Source organism: Mus musculus, chromosome 6 (genome assembly GCF_000001635.26).
Source record: "Mus musculus strain C57BL/6J chromosome 6, GRCm38.p6 C57BL/6J".
Lineage (NCBI taxonomy): Eukaryota > Metazoa > Chordata > Mammalia > Rodentia > Muridae > Mus > Mus musculus.
In genome coordinates this window covers 34,075,840-34,097,412 of record NC_000072.6, presented here as the reverse complement: position 1 = coordinate 34,097,412, position 21,573 = coordinate 34,075,840, and the positions used below count along the sequence as shown (strand labels likewise).

The 21,573-nt window shown below is 44.0% G+C and overlaps 1 protein-coding gene across 4 annotated transcripts in view; it reads right to left on the bottom strand.

Moving 5' to 3' along the window:
• Lrguk (leucine-rich repeats and guanylate kinase domain containing) overlaps positions 1-21,573 on the bottom strand; it is a 104,790-nt gene that overhangs the window by 36,622 nt on the left and 46,595 nt on the right. For 3 of the 4 annotated variants that reach the window (XM_006506713.4, XM_006506714.4, NM_028886.1), the window contains exons 11-15: positions 18,630-18,749; positions 10,941-11,037; positions 7,128-7,241; positions 4,475-4,676; positions 1,794-1,889 (exon numbers count right to left, since the gene is read on the bottom strand). In XM_006506713.4, coding sequence (XP_006506776.1) covers positions 1,794-1,889; positions 4,475-4,676; positions 7,128-7,241; positions 10,941-11,037; positions 18,630-18,749 — 629 coding nt within the window. Of the gene's footprint in view, positions 1-1,793; positions 1,890-2,386; positions 2,473-4,474; positions 4,677-7,127; positions 7,242-10,940; positions 11,038-18,629; positions 18,750-21,573 lie in introns of those variants that run through there. The other variant, XM_011241496.3, reaches the window with a different exon arrangement.

Sequence of the window (21,573 nt, the reverse complement as noted above, 5' to 3'; positions counted from 1 at the left end):
TAAGTAAGATTTTACTATACACTCTAAAGTGGCAGTCTACTTTCCTGTGCACACATTATTTTGCCTGTTAATTTGCTAGGTAGTCACTGCACGCTATAGTCGGGGTCCTGATCACTGTAGGAACAGGAAGAGGCACAGAATAGAGTGATGGAGCCTGCAGGCCACTGTGCCAAGTCTTGCTCATCGCTCCTTAGTTCAGCAGCACCACACAGAAACACACATCTCTCGGTTACCCAGGGGACTAATCACTGTTTATCCAAACCCACAAGGGACTGATGTAAAAGCCAGCACACCAATTTATTAATTTACAATGGGAGATGGGGCAGGTTCAGGGAGCAGGGCAGCATGTTCTCACGTAAGATACAGCCCGCACAGGGGCCAGTTCCACCCAGGGGACCAAATTAAAGATTACAAGGTTGCTTGGATAGCAAAGAATTAAAGCACAGGGAGCCATATTTCCTCAAGAGAGAGCTCCATGGAGGTCCAGCCTCACCAGCCTATTTGGGCAGACCACAAGCTTTCATCAAGTATCTTCTAGTTGGCATGTCATAACCTCCATTCCTTTAACATAGGAGATACGTTCCTGCATGGCAGAAATGGCATTCGTATCTGTGAGTAACTGGTACTGCACGGACCTCTGTCTAAAATATAAGGAATACTTGACTTGGGAAGAGAGTACAAAACTGCAAAGGGCCCGGTAGGCTTTAGTGCTTGAACTCTGTCAAGGTCATCGCCTGGCCTCCCTTCTCAGCCTGTACGAAAGCCATCAGGCAAGCAGAATGCTATTTGGACCACCAAGCTGCAAGGCTTCTACAAAGCAGCAACCATCTTAGGTTAACATTTTGCAAATAATGTTAACAGTAGCGCTCCATTCCCCACAGCCTCCTGTCATTAGGCGCCTGTTTCCTGTCTGTTCGCTTGACTGCTCTAAATACCTCATAGAGATGTACTTGTACAGGATCTAGTCTGCTCTGACCAGCTGGCTTTACTCACCACACTGTCTTCAAGGTTCATGTCCCACTGTGTGCCAAGACTTCCTTCCCTCTTAAGATGAGATAACATCAAAGAGTATACGAGACACCTTCTTTATCCATCCGTCCATCACTGGACCACCATGGTGGCTTCAACTTTTGGCTAATGTGAATGGAACTGCTATGAACAGGGTGTCTTATTTCCTCGGGATCTCACTTCCAGTGGCTTAGGGTATTTATCCAGAAGTGAAACAGCTGGATCACACAAAAGTTGACAATTTTTTTGAGGACTTTATATACCATTATATTTTTGTAGCAGCCACATACCTTTTACATACCTTTTAGCACAAGGTTCTAATTTCTCCAGATACTTTTTTAGTAAGTCGCCATCCAAGTAGGTGTGAGGCAAACTTGAGGGACAAGCAGCTCAAACACATCTCAAAATAGTCATGTCTTGAAATTTCTAGGCTTTGAATTCTTAGACTTCAAGTCAATGCCCTTGCACGTCCCTCAACATTTGCTGCTCAGGACCCATGAGGCAGGAGGGAAGTGTGGTATCTATTCTTCAGGACAAGAAACCGAAGCCCAAAACAGCCAAGCAGCTAGGCCAAGTGAGCGGCAGGGCTAGCCCCTCCCCTGCCCCACCCCGATCAAGCATCATTAACAGACACAGAGGGGCTGATTCATATATCCCAGGGGAAAAAATTGTAGGAATTAAATACTGTGAGCCAGCATTAGCCCAACTAATGAGTAACCAAGAAGAACAAGGCTGCCTTATTTTCCACGGAAAATCAACTTGGTACAAAGGAGATAGGTTAGTACCTGCAGTTGGAGCCAAGGTCTTAGCAGCTGTCTCAGTCAACCCCAGGTATTCTCTAATGAGCTCGCTGAGCTTTTGGTAGGCAATGTCCATGTCATCTACAACAAACAACAAAACATTTTAATGTGCTACAATCATGTCCAAACACTCAGTGTTCAATGGTGAGTGAACTGCCTGGATCACTACATTTCATCCTATAGCTGTTGTGTTAGATAAAATTCTAAGATGACTCTCACATTTCTCTCTCCTATAACACCCCCTACCCCCTCAAGTGTGGGCAGAACCTATGGAGGTGAAGAGAAGTCATGCCCACGAATATTTTACATTATATGCAAAAGGGATGCACGGTACAGTTAAGGTCACCAACAGCACAAGTGACTGTAAAGGGAGATTGCCCAGGTGGTTCACTCAGATCATAGCCAGGGAAGGACAGATTTGTCTAGTTGGTGACAGAATAAAAGTCAGACATTCAACCTGCTCTCTGCTGTCTAGAAGATGGCCAGCACCATATAGACAAGACTAAAGAATAACCTCGAGGAGCTATGCACAGCCTTCTAGAGGCAGCCAGCCAAGAAGTAGGAGCTCAGGCCCATACCTCAAGGAACTCAAGACTCAAGTTGTAGTCTGCCAACGAGAAGGTAATTGGGAGCTAAGTTTTTCCCCAGAGCCTTCAGATGAGATCTCAGCTCACCCAACACCTTATTCTTAGCACTTAACTGAGTCCTGTTATGCTGACCTAACAGGCTGAGCAGGCTCTGGGTTAGGCATTAACTGTGAGCATTTGTATGCAGCAGTATAAAACCAAAATAGATAAGCAATACGTTAACACAATTTAGAGGCTTGAGAAAACGATTAAATGAACCATATAAAATTGTCATTTGCATAATAGTGGGATACTAGCAATATCATATGGCTCAACATAATGTCTCCCTTTCTACCCAGCATCTCACCGAAAGGCTATCAAGAGTTTATTTAATTTATTCATTTAAAATTCACTTATTTATTTTGAAAAAGAGTGTCACAGTGTAACCCTGGCTAGCCTTGAACTCTCTCTATGCAGACCAGGTTTGGCCCAAAACTCAGAGATCTGCTTGTGGATGCCTCTGGGTAGAGGCAGCTGGATCTCTGAGTTTGAGGCCAGCCTGGTCTACAGAATGGGTTCCAGGATAGCCAGGGCTACCCAGAGAAACTGTATCTCAAAAATCAGAAAAACAAAACAAAACAAAAGCCAGTCAGTTCTCTTCTTCCACCATGCAACATGAGTCCGACAGGTTGAATCCAGGTCATCAGGTTTGGAAGTAGAAGCATCTTTACCTGCTGAGCCATCTTACCGCTCCAAGGTAGCTCCTTACTATACAGAGTACTACCGTTCTTTCATGGATATATGAAGTACTATAATTAAAAGCATATAGAAAGTTCCATTTTTTCAACAATTTCTCTATCTTTCTCTCTGGCTTCTGCTTCAAATTAGTAGCCATTTTTATCTTTAATTTTTTATTTGATATAATTTAAATTGACATAATTATTCCATATTTATTGAACACATTATGGTTCCAACACATAAATACAATGTATTTATGATCAAATTTGGATAACTACCACATCCTTCACGTCAAACATTTATTATTTCTTTGTGGTGATAAAATTTGAAAATATCTGGGTTTAAAAAAAAAAGACATGCTTTATTCTAAGTTAGTTTTTTAAGGTGTTTTACCCAGATATTTTAAATTTTCCAATATTTTCAGTAGTCATGATTCTTTGTAAAGTTAGGTTATGATAAAAATACCTGAGCTTCATGTGCCTTTAAAAGTTTAAATATGTATTTCAAATGAGATATCTTTGTTATCACAATGTCCCCAGGGGAAGAAATCCGTGTCCCCGTTTTATACAACTGAATTAGTCACAACCTTACGGACTGATGAAGCTTAACTTCTGATGGGAACAGTGGGAGCCTGGCTCTCACAGGTGCTTACCCACTTCTGCAGCTTTTTGCAGCTTGTAATTACAACAAACGTCTCTGTTTCCTCAGAATTCTCTTTCCATGACCTAAACTGGAAACTCATTTGTGATGCCTATTCCTGGCTGTCAACCTGAGTACGTGTGGAATGGACTACAGTCTAGAAATGGAGGGCACATCTGTGATCCAGACCTTGAGGCATAGTGGCCATGAAAAGCTTCGGCCCAGACAAGGCAGTACACACCTTTAATCCCAAGAGACTGAAGTAAACAGATATCTGAGTTCAAGGCCAGCCTGGGACAAAGCAATTTCCAAATCCAGGCGTGGAGATGCACACCTTTAATCTGGGCTACACCTTCTACTGGTGGCCTACATAAGGACCATGGAAGGAGGAAGGCTCTCTCTTCTGCACCTGCTTGTGCTTACTTGCCAGCACATCTGTTGGAACCGACCTCTTCAGGATTCCAGCTTATACAGAAGACCAGGGGAAACACCTAGCCTCTTGGGACTGAGCAACTATTAGATTCTTGGACTTTCCATTCATAGCTGCCCATTGTTGGGTTAGTTGGACTGCAGACTGTAAGTCATCACAATAAATTCCCTTAATATATAGAGACTTTCCATAAGTTCTGTGACTCTAGAGAACCCTGACTAATATAGCAGTGATTGTATACTTCAAACATGAAAACATAAATAAAAAATAATTAAACTCTGGGCATTACTGACCTGCATTGATTACTGCATCAAAATATCCTGGGTATTTCTGATTAACTTTAACATAAAGGTCCACCCTGGAGACGGCAATTTCGATTTCTGCGCGACTGAACAATCCCTTTCTCCGCAAGTATCCCTCATATTTTTCCTTGTCCATAGGCACCACCAAGATATATCGAGGCTCAAAATAAGAATATTTCAAACTTCTTACACCCTAGGTGGTTAAAGAAGGTAAGTCAGAAACAGCTTATACTGTGGACATCACTGTGGGAACACGTGACAACTCAGGGGCACCACAACAGTATCACACTCCCTATAAATAGTCCAAGGCTGGATTACTTTTCCCTCTTCATTGAATATTAAATTGTCGTAGGAACTATTACAATTAATTCCACCTGGTTGTCCTCAAATGAATCCTTCTAATGAATATGGCTGTTAAAAAAAAAAAAGAAAGAAAAAGAAAATTGCTGGGCATAAAATAGGGCAGTATTGCCATTTTATTATTGAACAGTAATTTTATTCCATATTTCAACGGGCATCCTTGAAGCACTAGAAGACAGAGCTCTTCCCAGGGAAAAAGGGCTCCCATGGTGCTCTTCTTCCATTCATCACCTTGGTACCACAGAATAGATAGGTAGAGGTAGAGATTTATAAAATTTAGCACCACGGTCAGAGTACTACAGTCACAGAGACAGTCCTTGAACTTAGGGGAGTTGGGGAAGGGGTTGCCAAATATGAGTGAGTGTTGTCTAAAGCATGTCTTCTTTGTGGAGGCTAGACCCTGCTACCACTGTGATTGGCTGAGTTCAAGCATCTATGTCACCTGTCACTTCTCTGGGTAATTAAATCCTCCAGCCACCATCATAGCTACCACCGCTGCTGGAACCACCAAAGCTACCTTGGTTTTCTATTGTTTGGAAAGTACTGGCCTCTACCATCTAGGGGCCAGAACTTCTGCCTCCAACATTTCCTCCATTCACAGATGCAAAATTTAAAGACTGGTTGTAATTAACTGCTCAACAAATAAGCAAACAACAAAAAACCCAACCTTGTGGTTCCACGTGTTACAGCCTCCATTCAGAAGGGGACAGACCAAGGTTAGCATACCATGCTGAGGCAGGTGACCACTGGGTGAAGGGGTGTGGTCTGTAACCTGGGAGGTCTGGGTTGTGACTTTAGCTCTGTAGTTCCTAAGGACTCTGCACACATCCCTCAAACTCTCTCACATCTCTCTTGGGCATGAGTTTCCCAAGGGGCAGGGCAGGGGGTGGGGGTGGGGCAGGGGAGAGCTGTTCCCAGTGGACTGTGAAGCCCTTTCAAATCACTTCTAACGTCATCTAACTCAAGTTCAGAATCTTTGGTTTAATGATTTGGTGGGAAGAAACACAGGCTGCTTTTAAAACAGTGTCTCGAAGAGCAGGTGACAAAGGGCAATCAGGAAAAAGACACCTCAGGTGGAGAGGAGCGGGAGATATAAAACAGTTTATGGACTTGACCTCTAGGAAATGAGGAGGAGAGCTTTCAGGGAGGAAAAAAAACAAAAAACAAAAAAAAACAAAAACAAAAACAAAAATGGGGAACAGGAGCCATCATTCAAGAAACTGTGAAGCTGGAAAAAGGGGGACACAAGAAGATAGAGTGCAGCTGCACTCAAACACGCATGAGGTTTTGTTTCTCTGTCCAAGGCAGACACTTTCTTTGAACCCATCTTTTAAAATAATAATAATAATAATAATAATAATAATTTAAAGAGAGTAAAGGAGACTCCTCTTAAAGATGCAGAACCAACCAACTGCAAAGAGATAAGAATGGATAATGATGCAGAAAGGTAAAGAGCTGAAAGAAGTGTGCCCAGCTCCACTGAAGCAGGGACAGTCAGCCAAATGGGACCACCATCTCCTCCTCCTCTGTGGCATGACAAAGGAGAATGAGGCAAGCATTTAGTCAACGGGAAAGAACAGCCTTGTCAAGTTTTCTTTTATGTTTGTTTTGATAAAATTTATTTTGTCTGATTATAAGAGTTATATTGCTTAGCAAAAGCAATTTTAAAACATTGATCATCACTGAAGACCTGGATAATTTAGTTGTGTTAATGTTCTTCAAGCCAGTAGGTGGGAAATTCAAGGATTTCCTCTATTTTGCAGTTTTGGGAAAATGTCTGTACGTTCTAATTTGAGAAGGTTGTTGGGGGTAGCGGGTAGATAGGGGAGGGACAAAAATCTGGAAATCTGCAAGTCTAACTTGCCAGAAGTATAAAGGCGTTGCATCTAGTGAACACTCGGAGCCAAACGACAGTACCACCTACACAGCTCCGTGGAGAATGAAGGAAGAGGGTGACCACTGAGGCTGACACAGTCCTGAGGGCACATGGAGCCACCCATGCCTGTACCCCCTTCATATAAACAGAGACATACTGTGAAGACAAACGGGTACTTTACTGAGGAAATAAGAGGCAATACATCTTGAATGGGGCTGTGATCTAAATCTTGTCACTTACTTTCACGGGTCTTACCCCACAGTGACAATCAGCTTACCACTTGACATTTCTACAGCATTTCTCTTGTGCCCAGCAGTATGTTAGCCCGATAGTGTAGCCCCAACTTCAGACATTCAACATACACACATACACACCACACACACTCACAGTTGAATGAAAAATACTTACTTCTAATTCCATATGAATGCAGCTTGCTAATCCATCTCTTGCAATACCTTCTATCGTGTCCCTATTTAATCCATAATTGTGATTGCCATAATTAAATGTTAAAATAAATTTCCCCTGGAATTAGAAAAAATACAAAAGTTTGCACATAACAGTTGCTGTAATGTAGTGACTAAATGACTTAATGTCTTACTCTCATGTAATTCAATAGAACTGAAAAGTTGTTAGGAAGTGCAGAAGAGCAACAGGGCCATGGGGCAGTGGAACACCTAAGCTCTGGCGGGGTTCTTCAGGAGTCTATCTAAGAAAAGGTTTACTGAGACAGTCTACTGACAGGATGTGTGAGAGGGTTATGGGTGGAAGCTTCTGATAGATCAGACCATGGTGCTTGCTTACCTATTTCCTGACAAATTCCCACCACAAACCTTCCTCATGGAGGGAGTAAAACTAATGGCTCGCCCTCTCCCTTGTAGCTATGCCAGCATCCCAGGCCTGCAGACAAGGACCCCAATCCTAAATTCCTTGCATTTAAAGATAAGCCATGAGCAATGGGTAACCATGAAGGCTGTTTAGATATCCTAAAAGCTTGGCAAAAAGAAAAAGACAAAAAGAAAAATAGACCCAGTCTGGTTTTCCTTGTAAAGATGGCTTTTTATTGAAAGTACCTTAAATGTTAGTCAACAAAATTGTTGCCTGCGCTATAGTCATTTAAATATAAATACCACCCTCTCTGTATATCCTGGAGGCCCATTTCCTGTGTCAGCTTTATTCCTTACAAAAAGAAAAGAAAATGTAGGTTAAAAAAACACACCCTTCAAATTGTAACTTTTTCTTTGATGATATATTTATTAATCCATTAGGCCTACCCTAAACTTCGAAGCTGATAACAATAGAAGTAATAAAAAACCTGATTGACCTTGGTAAATGTGCCTTCTGAAATGCATGACTTTAAAATAAATGATGTTCAGGGGTGCACCCAACCCCATCAGATGGCAGGAGCATCATTAAAAATACCGTGCAGTTGGGAGTCTAATGCTGCCGTCATTAACAGCAGCAGCAGCCCCAGAGTCTCTTGCTACCCTCCTGGCTCCAGATGTTCTGCAGATATGTATAGATGACAGACTGGCTATCTGCCAGAGGAGACAGTTTTGGCAGGAGACACAGAGTGCCTTTTGAGGTTGGGTGGGTTTCATGGGACTATGCGTGCTGGGGTTGGGGAGGAAAATCATTACAATCAAAGTTAAAAACCCACCAATGCATGTCCTTCATTTTTTATTCTTTCAACCTCATAATTTCCTTGTTCTTTGAAAAAAAAAAGTTCTGATTCTTTTCCATATGCATGTATGCATTTAAATATGGACGTCTATGAATGTAGCTATGGCTCACCTTTCATGCTTCGGTGTGTTTACCATGTGTGATGGTTACGTTCATGGGTCAACCTGGAGAGTGACTGGGGGTGAGGTTAACATTGAAACTGGTGAACTTGGAACAAGCAGACTGGTCTGGAGTGTGGGTGGGCTGCATCCAATCCCTTTAAGACTTGTATTGAACAGAAAGGTGAGCCTTGGACCTCACCTTTACTGCGGGATCTCCTAAGTCTCCAGCTTGCCCACCCACACGGAAGGTTCTGGCTTGCCAATCTCCACACTTGTGTGATACTCTAATAAGCCAATCTCTCTCTCCATATACGTATGTGTATAAATATGTATGTGTCTTTGTATGTGTGTGTGTGCACGCACATGTGTGACTAGATATGCATATAAATGTGTGTGTGTGTGTGTGTGTGTGTGTGTGTGTGTGTGTGTGTGTGTGTATAAAAGAGAGATTATACAAATACACACACACCCTATTTACTGCGTCTGTTTCTCTGGAGAGCTAATACTCTATCATGTGCTCTGTCTCCAAAATGTACACATATCTGAATTATTTTTCAGATAGATGTTTGTTTACTTCTCCTGTGTATCTCATAAACATTTTCTGGAAACAGGCATGGTTGGAAGAGACCTTGCATCGTACATATAACATAAAAGAGACCCCATTCAACTGATTTGTTAAGCCTTGAGATGATGCAATTCCCCAGTTCTGGCCAGGCACACAGTGCATGTGGATTTCCTAGTAAGTAGCAATGGTCACACAATAGAAGCCTCCAGTGTGTTGCATTTCCACCGGAGAGGGGGCGCCTTGACTAAGTGCAGTGCATGTAGAAAGGGCTGATGTACTTCTGTGGGCTGTGAACTGTGGGCTGTGGGCTGTGGGCTAAGGAATGAGGAATGATTTGCTGATTATAGGAAAGTGTTGGTTGAAAAGACACATGAACATGGGAGAGCGTGGGGGTCCATATGCTTTCTCTGTCACAGTGGCTAGGTAGGCCGTTCACAGTAGGCATCTGGGGGTGGACAGGCCACAGTGTCTGTTGAGAGAGTCAGGCTGTGTGGGCAGGTGGTGCGTGGAGGGGTGTTCTATGTGCACAAGGCTGACAGCGTGGGCATGGTTGGGGGGCTGACAGTGTATCATGGATTTATGACTCTCTTGGTTTAGCTCTCTTCATGAAACAGTGTCACACACTAAAGAAAAGGAGATCAGAGGTGAAACTCTGATGGGAATTACATTGGAGTAACACGTGTTGGCAGAGACAGGAAAAATGAGTGCTTCTCAAATACACGGGGATTTCTGTGGGGCATTAAACCGTAAAGCTAAATATAGCCTAGAAGTGCATCGATGTCCTAGACTGGGGACTGAAGCAGACTAACTTGATTATAGACCTGATAAGCTATGGACATAGGGGAACAGGTGCTACGGGTGGAGAACAGAATAAACCAAACTCCCAGAGAGGGTGTCCCACTCTCACAGCAGAATTAAACTCCCATGGTGGGATCGAGGGAGATTTCATCCTAGGATTCTGAGAAAAAAAAAAATGCTTCTTAGTACAGTGAAGACATGCCTCAAATCTCCTTTAAAGGCTCATAGAAATACAAACTTCTAGAAGACTCTTAATACCTCAAGCAGACCTGTCAAAATACAGCCCCAAGAGAAGAGGCTTATGATGTCCAAGACATTCTTTTGACAAGGTTATGGGGAAAGCTGATGGGTGAATGGGACTTGCTCACGTGCTTTCTCTGTGAGTACACGATGAGCCCTAAGAACACGTACCACAGTAGTCAGCTGGGCAAAACCAAGCTAATGTAATTGCACGGCCTAAGCTTAGATGGCCATGATTGTGCACAATGGAGGTTTATGGCATGCCCATTGTTTGGGGGTGAAGACAGAGAAAGAAGGGAAGGAGAAAAGAGAAAGAAGAGATACAGTACTCCTGGCTGAATGCTGACTGCTCACGGCACAAAGGAAGGACTGGTCCTTCACTGGTCCTCGGTGCTGCATTCAATGACAGGAAGGACTGTGGTGTAGGCAAAACTACGAGGTGTGGTGTAAGAAAAGCACGAGAGATATGGTGATTGGAGATGCTCTTTCTGGGTAACAAAGCTGGGAGTGAGTATGTACTGCATTAGCGTGTACTCACAACTGGGAAAAACACATCCAAGCTGTGAGGAGTCCCTTCCAGGTGAAGGCAGAGAAGAAACAAGTGTTTAAGAAAATGTTTTTGAAGCCAAAGGACTGTGTACCGCCTTCAGCAATGAGCACATCTCACACAGATCCAGATTTAGCAAGTGCAAGACATTTCATCTTTATCTTTACCATTTCAGAAACCACTGTTTCCTTAGACTCCTGGCAAAGAGCATCTATGTCTTACCTGATAAAAACGAACCAAAACCAAGACAAACAACAAAACGAAGACAGAAAAGCAGGGACCTGCCTTACCATGTTCAGCATTTCGTCAAAAACTTCTTGGGAAATGAAATGATAATCAACTCGATCTCCTTCACCAAAGTAAGGCGGTCTCGTGGTGTGACAGGCCCTGAAGTCATAGAAACAGAGAGCTCATGTGACAGGCTCCAAAGTCAGAAACAGAGAGCTTAGTCTATTTTCATGAACTTGAAAGTCACAATGGAACCGCTTTCATTGTGAAGAATGTTTTACAAATGAAATCGACCCCACCGATCATAAATCATAAAGTAATGCAATTGTGAAAACAGTGTGCCTTAGAAGTGTTAGACTATAGTTAATCACTATAATCTATGAGGATTATACAAATTTGGGTTCATCGATATCCAATTTTTACTTACATTATTTATTGCTTTCTGAATCGCCCCCCTTGCCGCCACATAATGACAGTTGAAGAAGTATAGCATCGATTGCTTTCACATTCTCTCTGATCTATGAGCATTTTCTGTAGGCTCCTCTCCCCTCTCTCCACACACATGGCCGCTTCTTTGTCAGGACTGTGCTTAAGCGTCACCTTCCGAATGCTTCTCCTAACCTCCTCTGGTACAGTATGCAGGTCTTTATGCTCCTACAACCGCAGCCTGCACCATCTGCATTCCCAACTGCTTGTTCAGGGCCCATCTCTTCCTCCACTTGAGGGCAGAGACACCTCATTCTTCCTGGATTGTGATTTTAGACTAGAATTATGCACACGCCTCTGTGGGAACGCACAGTTCTAGTGCTGAATGAACTCTTAACTACAGAGACCTTAGCTATCTACTGTCTTGAGACAGCACTGGTAACCACACATGTGCACGTGCGCAGGCGCGCACACACACACACACACACACACACACACACACACAGACACACACATACACAGACACACAGAAACAGACACACACAGACACACACACACACACACACACAGAGACAGACAGACAGACACACACACAGACAGACACACACACAGAGACAGACAGACACACACACACACAGACACACACAGAGACAGACAGACAGACAGATATACACACACACACACACACCCTTACTCTGAAACCTCCTTTGATAACCTTTCCTGTCGTCCCAGCACAATATCTAGCTGGAAGACCTTTGCCCTCTATTTTGTCCTTGCATTCCCAACACCTGGCACATAGTAGCCATTCACTATAATTACTGTAACATCAAGAGAAAACGAAAGGTGTGAGGTGCACAGCTGCGAAGCTCACCATTATAAAGGTGACTACGAAGGTGACCTGTCCAAGGTCACCCTGCAGGCTGGTGATGGCCCGAGAACCAGAACACAGAGTTCCCAACTCCCCAAGACTCTAGATCTCCTAGCCTTCTGCCTTCCAAGTAGTAAGTTCTGGGAGTAAAACTGAAGTCTAGATTATCTAACAGCTCTGAACTAGGAGAGGAGAATCAGTAGATGCTTGACACGCTGATTCATTTACAAAAGAAAAAGAAGAGACCACAGAGCAGAGTTAAGCAGCCATACCAGGATGGCTCCAGTCAACTTCTGTGACAACACATTAATTAGGAGGTGCAGAGCTGAGCCTCAAAAGCCTCCACGTTACAAGTCAGAACAGAGATGGTTAAAAGTCATATGGCTGCTCCCTTTCTACTATGATCAAGAATTAAACGTACCAGGAAAATTTCAGGCCTCAATGTTACGTTCACACGGTAGATGCCAAAAGAGAACACGTTCAAAACACAGTGACATTTGTTTTGTTGTTGGAATGCACTGGCATTTTTCTCTGTGCCTGGGCAGAGACCTGGGCCCCTCTCTCTTATTGCTGTCCCTGATAGTCGGGGAGGATAAGTCTGTGGCCTGGCATCCCAGGCTGTGCACCCTCAGCAAAGTCTTTACAAGCTATGTTGAATTTACATTTCCCAACAAAGGGACTGAGTGGCAGGGAACTGTGAAGGGTTTCTAAACAGAGACTACACAAAGAAGCAATTTCAAGCAAGTGGGCAGGTAAACAAAGGAATGGCTTCAGTGATGTGGAGACCAGGATGACAGACTCCCAGAGGCTGAGGGACCTTCTATTAAGAAAGACCTGCGATGACCTGTGGGCTTTTCCATCTGTCATCCGATTTTTACATACAGACACCTGCACTGTGTGTGTGTGTGTGTGTGTGTGTGTGTGTGTGTGTGTGTGCTGCCTGAATATGAACACCTTGAAAAGGAAATACATCACAATGTTTCACCACACTCACTTAGGAGAAGCAGCACCAACTTTAACTTAAGTGGATTTCTTTGGGCCACCCTGTCAGCATCTGCCCCCTCCTCCAAACACGTATTTCTATGACTTTATTATTTGCTAATTAGTTTACTAGTGATATCCTGGTTAAGTCATGGCTTCAGATGGGAGCCACACTCCCTGGTAGTTGCACTTTGCCACCAAAGGACTAGGCTGGAGACTAAGGAGGGGCTGCATCTCCGGTTATAAAGAACGGAGGGGAACTTTGGCATTTTAGAGAGGGCTGTCATTGAAACAGCTAACAAGCCATGCCTATAGAAAGGACACTGTGGGAAGGAAGGACATTTGGATGGCTGTCCCTAATAATGCCATTCTAAAGTAGCTAGGGTAAGGCTAGGTAGGAAGAAAAGCTATCTAAGAAGAAAGAGTGAGCCGCTGGTTGGGGAAGTAGACCATCTCAGTGAGACTCAAAGCACAGATTTAAAACCTTGGTTCTGGACTTGAGTGCCTCAGGAAAGCATGACAGGACAGCAAGCCCCATGCTAATTCAGGGAGCTTGGCTGTGAGCACATGACTCAATACATGGCGATATGCCATTCTGTGATGATTCAGTACATGGTAATATGCTAGATTGTGATTTCTCACAACATGTAGCCACAAAAGCCCAGGCGTTCCCATGCCTCTGAGTAGGCTAACGATGTTGTCTGCACACCCAGTGCAAATACACATCAGGAGATCAGTGGACACAGCGAAGGGATCATGAGCACAAGGGATTCTATGAAGCCACTACTGTGCTCATGTTCTGGTGAGTATATCCTACCTGGCTCGGGCTGGCATCACCTGCCCACTTTATCGAAACTGGTCCTCTTGTCTCCAGTTTTCTTTTTCTTTTTTCTTTTTTTATTAAATATTTTCTTCATTTACATTTCAAATGCTATCCTGAAAGTCCTCTATACCCTCCCCCAACCCTGATCCTCAACCCACCCACTCCCACTTCCTGGCCCTAGCATTCCCCTGTACTGGGACATATAATCTTCGCAAGACCAAGGACCTCTCCTCCCACTGATGGCTGACTAGGCCATCCTCTGCTACATATGCAACTAGAGACACGAGCTCTGGGGGTACTGGTTAGTTCATATTGTTGTTCCACCTATAGGGTTGCAGACCCCTTCAGCTCCTTGGGTACTTTCTCTAGCTCCTCCACTGGGGGCCCTGTGTTCCATCCAATAGATGACTGTCAGCATTCACTTCTGTATTTGCCAGGCACTGGCATAGCCTCACAAGAGACAGCTATATCAGGGTCCTTTCAGCAAAATCTTGCTGGCATATGCAACATCCTGCTCCTGCTGAGACACTTGTGGTCATCTGCCTAGCCTTGCCTTTTGTCTGCATGCCTTCCCACTTTCAAGCTTAGCCTTCAGACTGTTCTATGGTGTGTCCTCTCTCTTAGCAAAGTGTATCCGTGCCTAACTAGGAGAGTGTTTCCATCAGGCCCTACAGCCCACTATGCTGTCATGGGCTCTTACAGAACTCAGCCAAGTCTCTTGTTAGACAGTATTTCCTACGTAAATCCCATCCAACACTTACTGTTTTATGAAACCAGAAGGATGGGGCCCATATTTCCTCGTTTCAGTTTTATCATCGGTGCCTGGACCATGGTCGTTACATATTACTGAATAAGTCAAGCAGACATGCTACAAGGCTATTACATTTGTAGAAAGGGACACATCAGAGAAAAATGACCTCAAACTATCTTATGCAGCTAAACAGCATGTGGTCTTTTTACTTTAATGCTAAAAATAAAAGCACATTTAATAGTCAATATCACAGAAAACTAAGGACGATAGAGATTATTATAAAACAGAGATGCAGGGAAGAACAATTTGTCTTTCAGGATGCTTCAGATCACGTGACTGGCCTTAAGCCTGGATGATGGTCTTGGTGGGGCCTTCTTCATCCAACACATTTCTAGGTCATGGTTTGTATGGTAATAGCAGTACCTTTATATCTCTAGGCCACCAGTAACTAATACTGGTAAGAAATGGCATCTGGCCTAGTTCTAAACCAAGAACAAACAGTAAAACCAAAGCCTAATACCACGGAAGAGCACCCCTGCCCTCCACTGCTGGTTATACAACAGAATCATGCTCTTTCTTCATGTATCTGTACATGCAAGTTGGCATGTGAGAATTTTCCTGATTGTCTTGATCATGGTGCATGTAATTTTAAGAAGAAAACCACCAAAGCAAAGAAAATAAATAAGAGAGAAGAAGAGTCGAGTAAATAGCCGGGGAAATGTTGCAATAAGATTGTATTTGTGCCTGCTTTCATTTAATTAAAAATCTACAATCTATGTGGGATAAGAAACATTAAAAAGAAACTGTAAGTGAAAGCAATGGCTTGTCTCTGAAGATGTGCTTTGGTTTAGCTTCAGTTTTAATCATAAAGTAGCTTTGTAGAATGGCAGACCTATCTTGGCTTTCTCAATGGATGAAATCCTTAGCTGCCTAGTGCCCTTCTTTGTGACCCAAGGACATGGACTTTGACCCAGACCTTGGTGGTGTTCTTAGAATGATCTGCCATGGGACGAGCCTGGCTCTCTACCTCCATGAAGATGCTGAGACCAGTGGGTGGACCAACTTCTGACTCTCCGAGGTGAGTGATGGGGGGTGGGGGTGTTGGAGCAGTCGGTAGTACTGTGATTCCTATCATCGACTCAGTCAGCGGCAGCTCCAGCAGAATAGCCATGAAGCTCTTTCTCAGAGCTTTGCCACCTCACACATGCACAGATGCCGCACAGTCCATGAGTTAAGGCAGCACCTCGTTACCAGGTTATACACTGCACAAGGAAAGGACCTCAGGCGTCGGTTTCTCACTGTATCATCAGGGACCAGATCATGGGAGCAACTCAGTAAAGATTTACTGCATGAATGGGTGGATGAATGGATGGATGAATGTATAGATGAATCTATCCATCTGTCCATTTCTCCACAGAGCCATCGGGAAAGCCATCAATACTTCCAGTTGCTGTCATTTCAGCTAAATTTGCATACATAGCCATTTATTCAATTAGTCATTCACTTAATAAATATTTATTATATGTATATTAAGTACCCGGTCATATGTTAGACAGTTAGAACTCACTGGTAAACAAGGTTGAGGTGGCCACTCACCTACCTGGGCTTAGACACTAAGAAAAAAGACACTAAGTAAACCAATAGAGTCAGGATGGGTAAGCATTTGAATAAGGGACACGTGGGATTGGGTGGAAATGAGTAATTGAGCCAGATAAGAACATCAGAGCAGATTGGATTAGAAATCTTGAGGGTAAATCAATAAACATTTCCAAAAACATATCAGACCAAACATGCTCTGGCAAGAGCAGTAATAAATAAAAAGGACCAGGCCACCAACTATTGCCAGATGCTGCCACAGACGTGACAGGGACTAGAGAAAGCCCTGGTTCCCTAGGTGGCTTTGGTTTGCTAAAAGGTTCCAAATGTATACCCTGGCACAATGGTCAGTGTATACCCTTGACCTCTAGTTTGACCTTCCAATCACGGTGCTCAGCTTATCTTTGGAAGCAGGCTGGGTGTCCCCACTGAACATAATGGCCGCTAGCTAAGCTTTTAAGGCAAGTGCTAACTTTTAGCTTATTTTTGTAACGATGTGGTATTTCTATTCTATAGCATTTATGTCTAGAAATGTCCAAATGTGTGTTGTAATTTTAAGTATCTCAGTAAATGGGCCTTTTAAAGATGGTATTTGCACTGCTTGAACATGTACAGCTTCAGGAAGCTTCAGGAAGGGGCTGTTTCTGTAACGGCATTAGAGACTCACGTTTCTTACTAGCCTACATAGCTTTATAGTAACATCTTCAACTCACTGGCATTCACCACTAATTTCAAGGTAAATCCTTTGCCACATATAAAGGCCAAAGAGGAAACAGGTCAGAAGATCACAGTTCAACTCTAAATATGATTTCCAGAAACTTCTAAAACTCTTGTAAGTCTAGTGGGCTGTTTTTTTTTTCAGGTGTCTCCTTTTGTTTTGTTTTGTACCCCCCACATTCCCCACCGACCCCCACTCCCACCGACCCCCACCCCATCTTCTCTATTTGCTACAGGAAATCCTGAGCTTGATGGGCCACCTGAGGGAAGGGACAGGAAGAGACAGGAAACACTTGAGTTGTCCCCTCTCTGCTGCTATGCACCTCTGGGGAGGAGGCAAGGAACTCCAGAGTGGCCAGTCTGTGTTCCAGGCCCAGCTGGGGGAAGGCTGTCCCTGGAAGACAGACCACCACGGAAGTGTGACCCACACTGTGACCTTGCAAGTACTGTATGCCAATTCCCTCCTAACTGAAACACTCCATTCCCGAGGGAAGCTCATTAAGACTCAGGGAGTCCTGACGGGGAGGTGCCTTCCAACTCAGGAAGAAAGTTCCAGAAAGTTCCAGATACAAGATTCATGAGCAGAGCTCCCATCAGCACCCCACCACCCCACCCACCCCTGCTCCCTGAGGCCTCTATTTCCCTGAGATTATATATGCAGTAAGAAATGCTGAGGGCCTGCTGAGGGGGCTGGAAGTGGAACCGTGGAACCCGGATCGGGGAGGGTCCCAGCTTTTGTGAATCATCTCCTTGCTGAGATGGGTTTTGGTGAGGCAACTGCCTTTAAGTTGTATAAGTAACCCCAATAAACTTACTGGTTCAATAAGTTGGTCTCTGGTGGAATTACCATTTTGGTCTGTCATAGATTCTCTACCTGGAAGGAGTGGACATTGGTCACCTCTTCCCCAGAGAAGAGTGGCGCACAACAGCAAGTCCATGGGATACCGCCTTCAAACCCCATTATGCTCAATTAGGAAGACCAGTACTTTCAGATCTCGGAGAATGATTTGAGTTGGCACTGCTCTAGATTAAGCATCTGAAGAACTCAAATAAAACCCAGGGTAGATTACAGTAGAGTAAGTGGCACAGAAGCTAACAGACCCGGTGTGGGAAAGGTGTGCAAAGGAATGGATGTGCCCTGCTTGCTTACTTGTTTGGCTGGTCATCGACATATTTACTACTTATCTCATCGAAGACAAATCTTTTGATTCATTTGGCTAATTGCTAAGTTCTTCTGTAAATGGAATAAACTTCAGTAAACATCTTTACTACATCAGTTAGGACGGCAGGAGAAGGAAGATTCCGTATCACGCAAGACCACGAAATCATACCAATCCAACTGTAGCAATAAATGACCTTCAAGGGTACACGGTGGTTGGGACTTGTGAGAACTTGTCATCTACCTAACTTTCACTTTATTTACCACTCCTAGTTTTTAAATATAACTTACATAAATTGCTACATCTATGTAAGAATTTGCTCAAAACAGAGAGATTTTGCAACATCTGAGAACTTTGTGGAAGGAAACTTTGATGTTCCCAACAAGGTGGACTATTCTCCCAGACTTACATGCCAACAGGCAAACTTACCCATATCTGAAGTAAGTACTAAACTGTCTGCAGAGGCGGTGGGCGAGTTCTCGTTTCCCGCAAGCTGCAGGCCCAGTTAGTATGAGCATGGGATACGGGGCATCCAGACTCGGCAGGGTGCTGCAATGAGATCCAGCAGAGATGCCCTGTGTTAGCCATCTGCACAAGGTAAAGTTTCTACATCACAGTCATAACTAATGAGCACTTGCTGAAGGCTCATAATATACCCAAAATAATCTACCCACAATAACATTTAGGGCTGGAGAGACAGACCAGTGGGTCATGTCATTTGCTGCTCTCTCGAGAAGACCCAGGCTTGGTTTCTAACAGCCATATCCAGTAGCTCACAGCCAACTATAACTCCAGTTCCACAAGAATCTGATGTCCTCTTCTGGCCTCCACAGGCACCTACACACACTTGGTGCACACATATGTGCACTTGGGCACACACACAGATATACAACATGAAATATAACCTTTGGGGGAAAAATAGCACTCAAAGGATAGATACTAATGTAAAAATACAAATTTACCTCAATTTACCTTACCAAGATTTTCTAAAGGAAAAACATGGAAGGACACATTAGGTCCTGATTGCTAATCTGTTCCTCCTGGAACTTATCAATGAGCAAAGTGGGTGAACTCTGGGGGCAGTGTTTAGACTCCATGTCTACTGCCCCGGAACACAGGCATGCCAAGCAGGCTTCAGAGTGAAGGACGTCACATGTGATCAGTCACTGCACGCCAGGCCCTCCTCTCTGTGCTCTACACAGCCCTCATGGAATTACCACGAGAGCTAAGGAGGCTGTTTCTATCATTCCTCGTTTAACACGAGCTGGGGTAAAGAAAGGCAGGCTGACTTGAGCAAAGGAAAGAAGGGCTGGAACATGACTCTAGGCTGGAAAACTGAAGAAAGAATACAATTCTTGTCAGCCTAGTGGCACACTCCTTTAATCCAGCACAGATTCAGAGACAGAGAAAGGAAGATCTCTGTGCACTGAAGGCTAACTTGGTCTACATAGCAAAGTCCAGGCCAGTCAGAGTTGCATAAAGAGACCCCGTGTTTAAAAAGAAAAAAAAAATTTTTTTTTTTTGAGACAGGGTTTCTCTGTATAGCCCTGGCTGTCCTGGAACTCACTCTGTAGACCAGGCTGGCCTCAAACTCAGAAATCCACCTGCCTCTGCCTTCCGAGTGCTGGGATTAAAGGTGTGCGCCACCACGCCCGGCTATGAGCAGGGTTTCTAATCTCTATGGATATGGATAAAAATGGGGAAAGCTTGGGGACAAATGCCCGTGGAAAACACACCTAACAGAAGTGTGTCTGGTACTGGAGCCTGTGCAGGACAAGGAAGCGGTGCGTGGCATCTAACGGATCTGAGGTCAGGAACCCTCCAAACAGCCCTAGGTACTCACTGGAAGCAACAGGCTCAAACTGACATGTGCAAACACCTGCTCATTGATATTCACAGTGTCATTATCCCTAACTGGTGTCAGCCCAAATAACCTTTCACATGTGAGTGGTTAAATTAATGCTGACAAACCCTGGAATGCTACTTAGCAATGAAAAAAGAATTCAACCACATGGACGAAATTCCAGGAAGGTATCCTGCATAGGGCGAGAGGGTGCCAGTTTGGGAAGGTTACTCTGTATGATCCACACACATCATCTTCTTGAAGTGACAATAAGTCTAATGCAATGAGAATCGACCCATAGATGGCAGAGATGAGAGATGAGGACGGGAGGGGAGGGAGTTCCAGCTATCTAAAGGCACCCAGGGGACACTTGTGACACTGCTAAGTCTTGAGAGTGGTGCTCAGGTGACTGACCTAATGAACCTGCATAGCACCAAGATGGAGCTGAACACACAGGAGCGCCTGAGGGGCTGCAGAAACCTGAGGACTCGGAGGCCTCCCGTCAGTCTCCTAGTTTGGGCACCTGGTTAACACCTGTACAGGGAACCACCATTGCAGAATATGGGGGAAAGGAACAGAGTCCCCACAATTGCATGGGTATTACTGACTCCCTCAAAGTACATTTTCAAGAAAAAATAAATAAAAAAACCAGACAGTGACAAATATAGAAAATAGGCAAATGAACAAAACAACAAAATCAAATCAACCACACAAAAACAATGTTAGACAATTCAAAAGATAAATACAAATGAAAGCATACACTATATCCAAAGTAGCCCCCAAACAAAGCCAAAGCCTCTTAAAGAAAGGCCTAGTGCCAGAACATGCCAGGGACAAAGCATGCACAAGATGATTCTGGGAAGTTGGCCATACTACGGAGCAAGGAGCTGCCAGTGACTACCAGGCTGCTCACGGTTTGTCTTCATCTTAATCAGGCATCCTCACCCCAGTGACATCAGGTGAGGGGACACTGATTCTCTAACAATGCAGCATACAATTGACAGGGCCAGGTGCCAGCAGCGGCTGGTACCCTACTCCAGCTGCAGGGCCTGCTGTGTCCTGGCATAGTAGGAAGGGCAATGGTTGGTCTACACGGCAGCCATTGATGCAGAGCTGTGAACGGTGCCCTATACTTCGCCATCCGGACCTGCGTGGCCTCTGCCCTTGTTTGTCTGGCAGCCAGACATGACCATGAAATATAAGCTTCCCAAACACTGCTGTCTTATGTTCTTACATAAATACAACCTTAAATATCAAATAGCCACATTACAAATCAGAGAGGAGACCTTCTTCCAAGTCAAATGCACTTTTCCTGATGTACACAAAGGAAGAATAAGTCATCTCACCCAGAGGGCTCTCATAAACATGCAAACCTGTCAGTGTCGACATGATTACATTATATGTAATATCCATGTCCTGGATTGTGAAATAAAACATTCTACTCTCTGTGGGAAGCCGACCGTGAGGCGCAGAAGCGAACACCACATGAAGAAGAAAAGTGCTTATATCCAAGAGTTTTTACAAGTATTT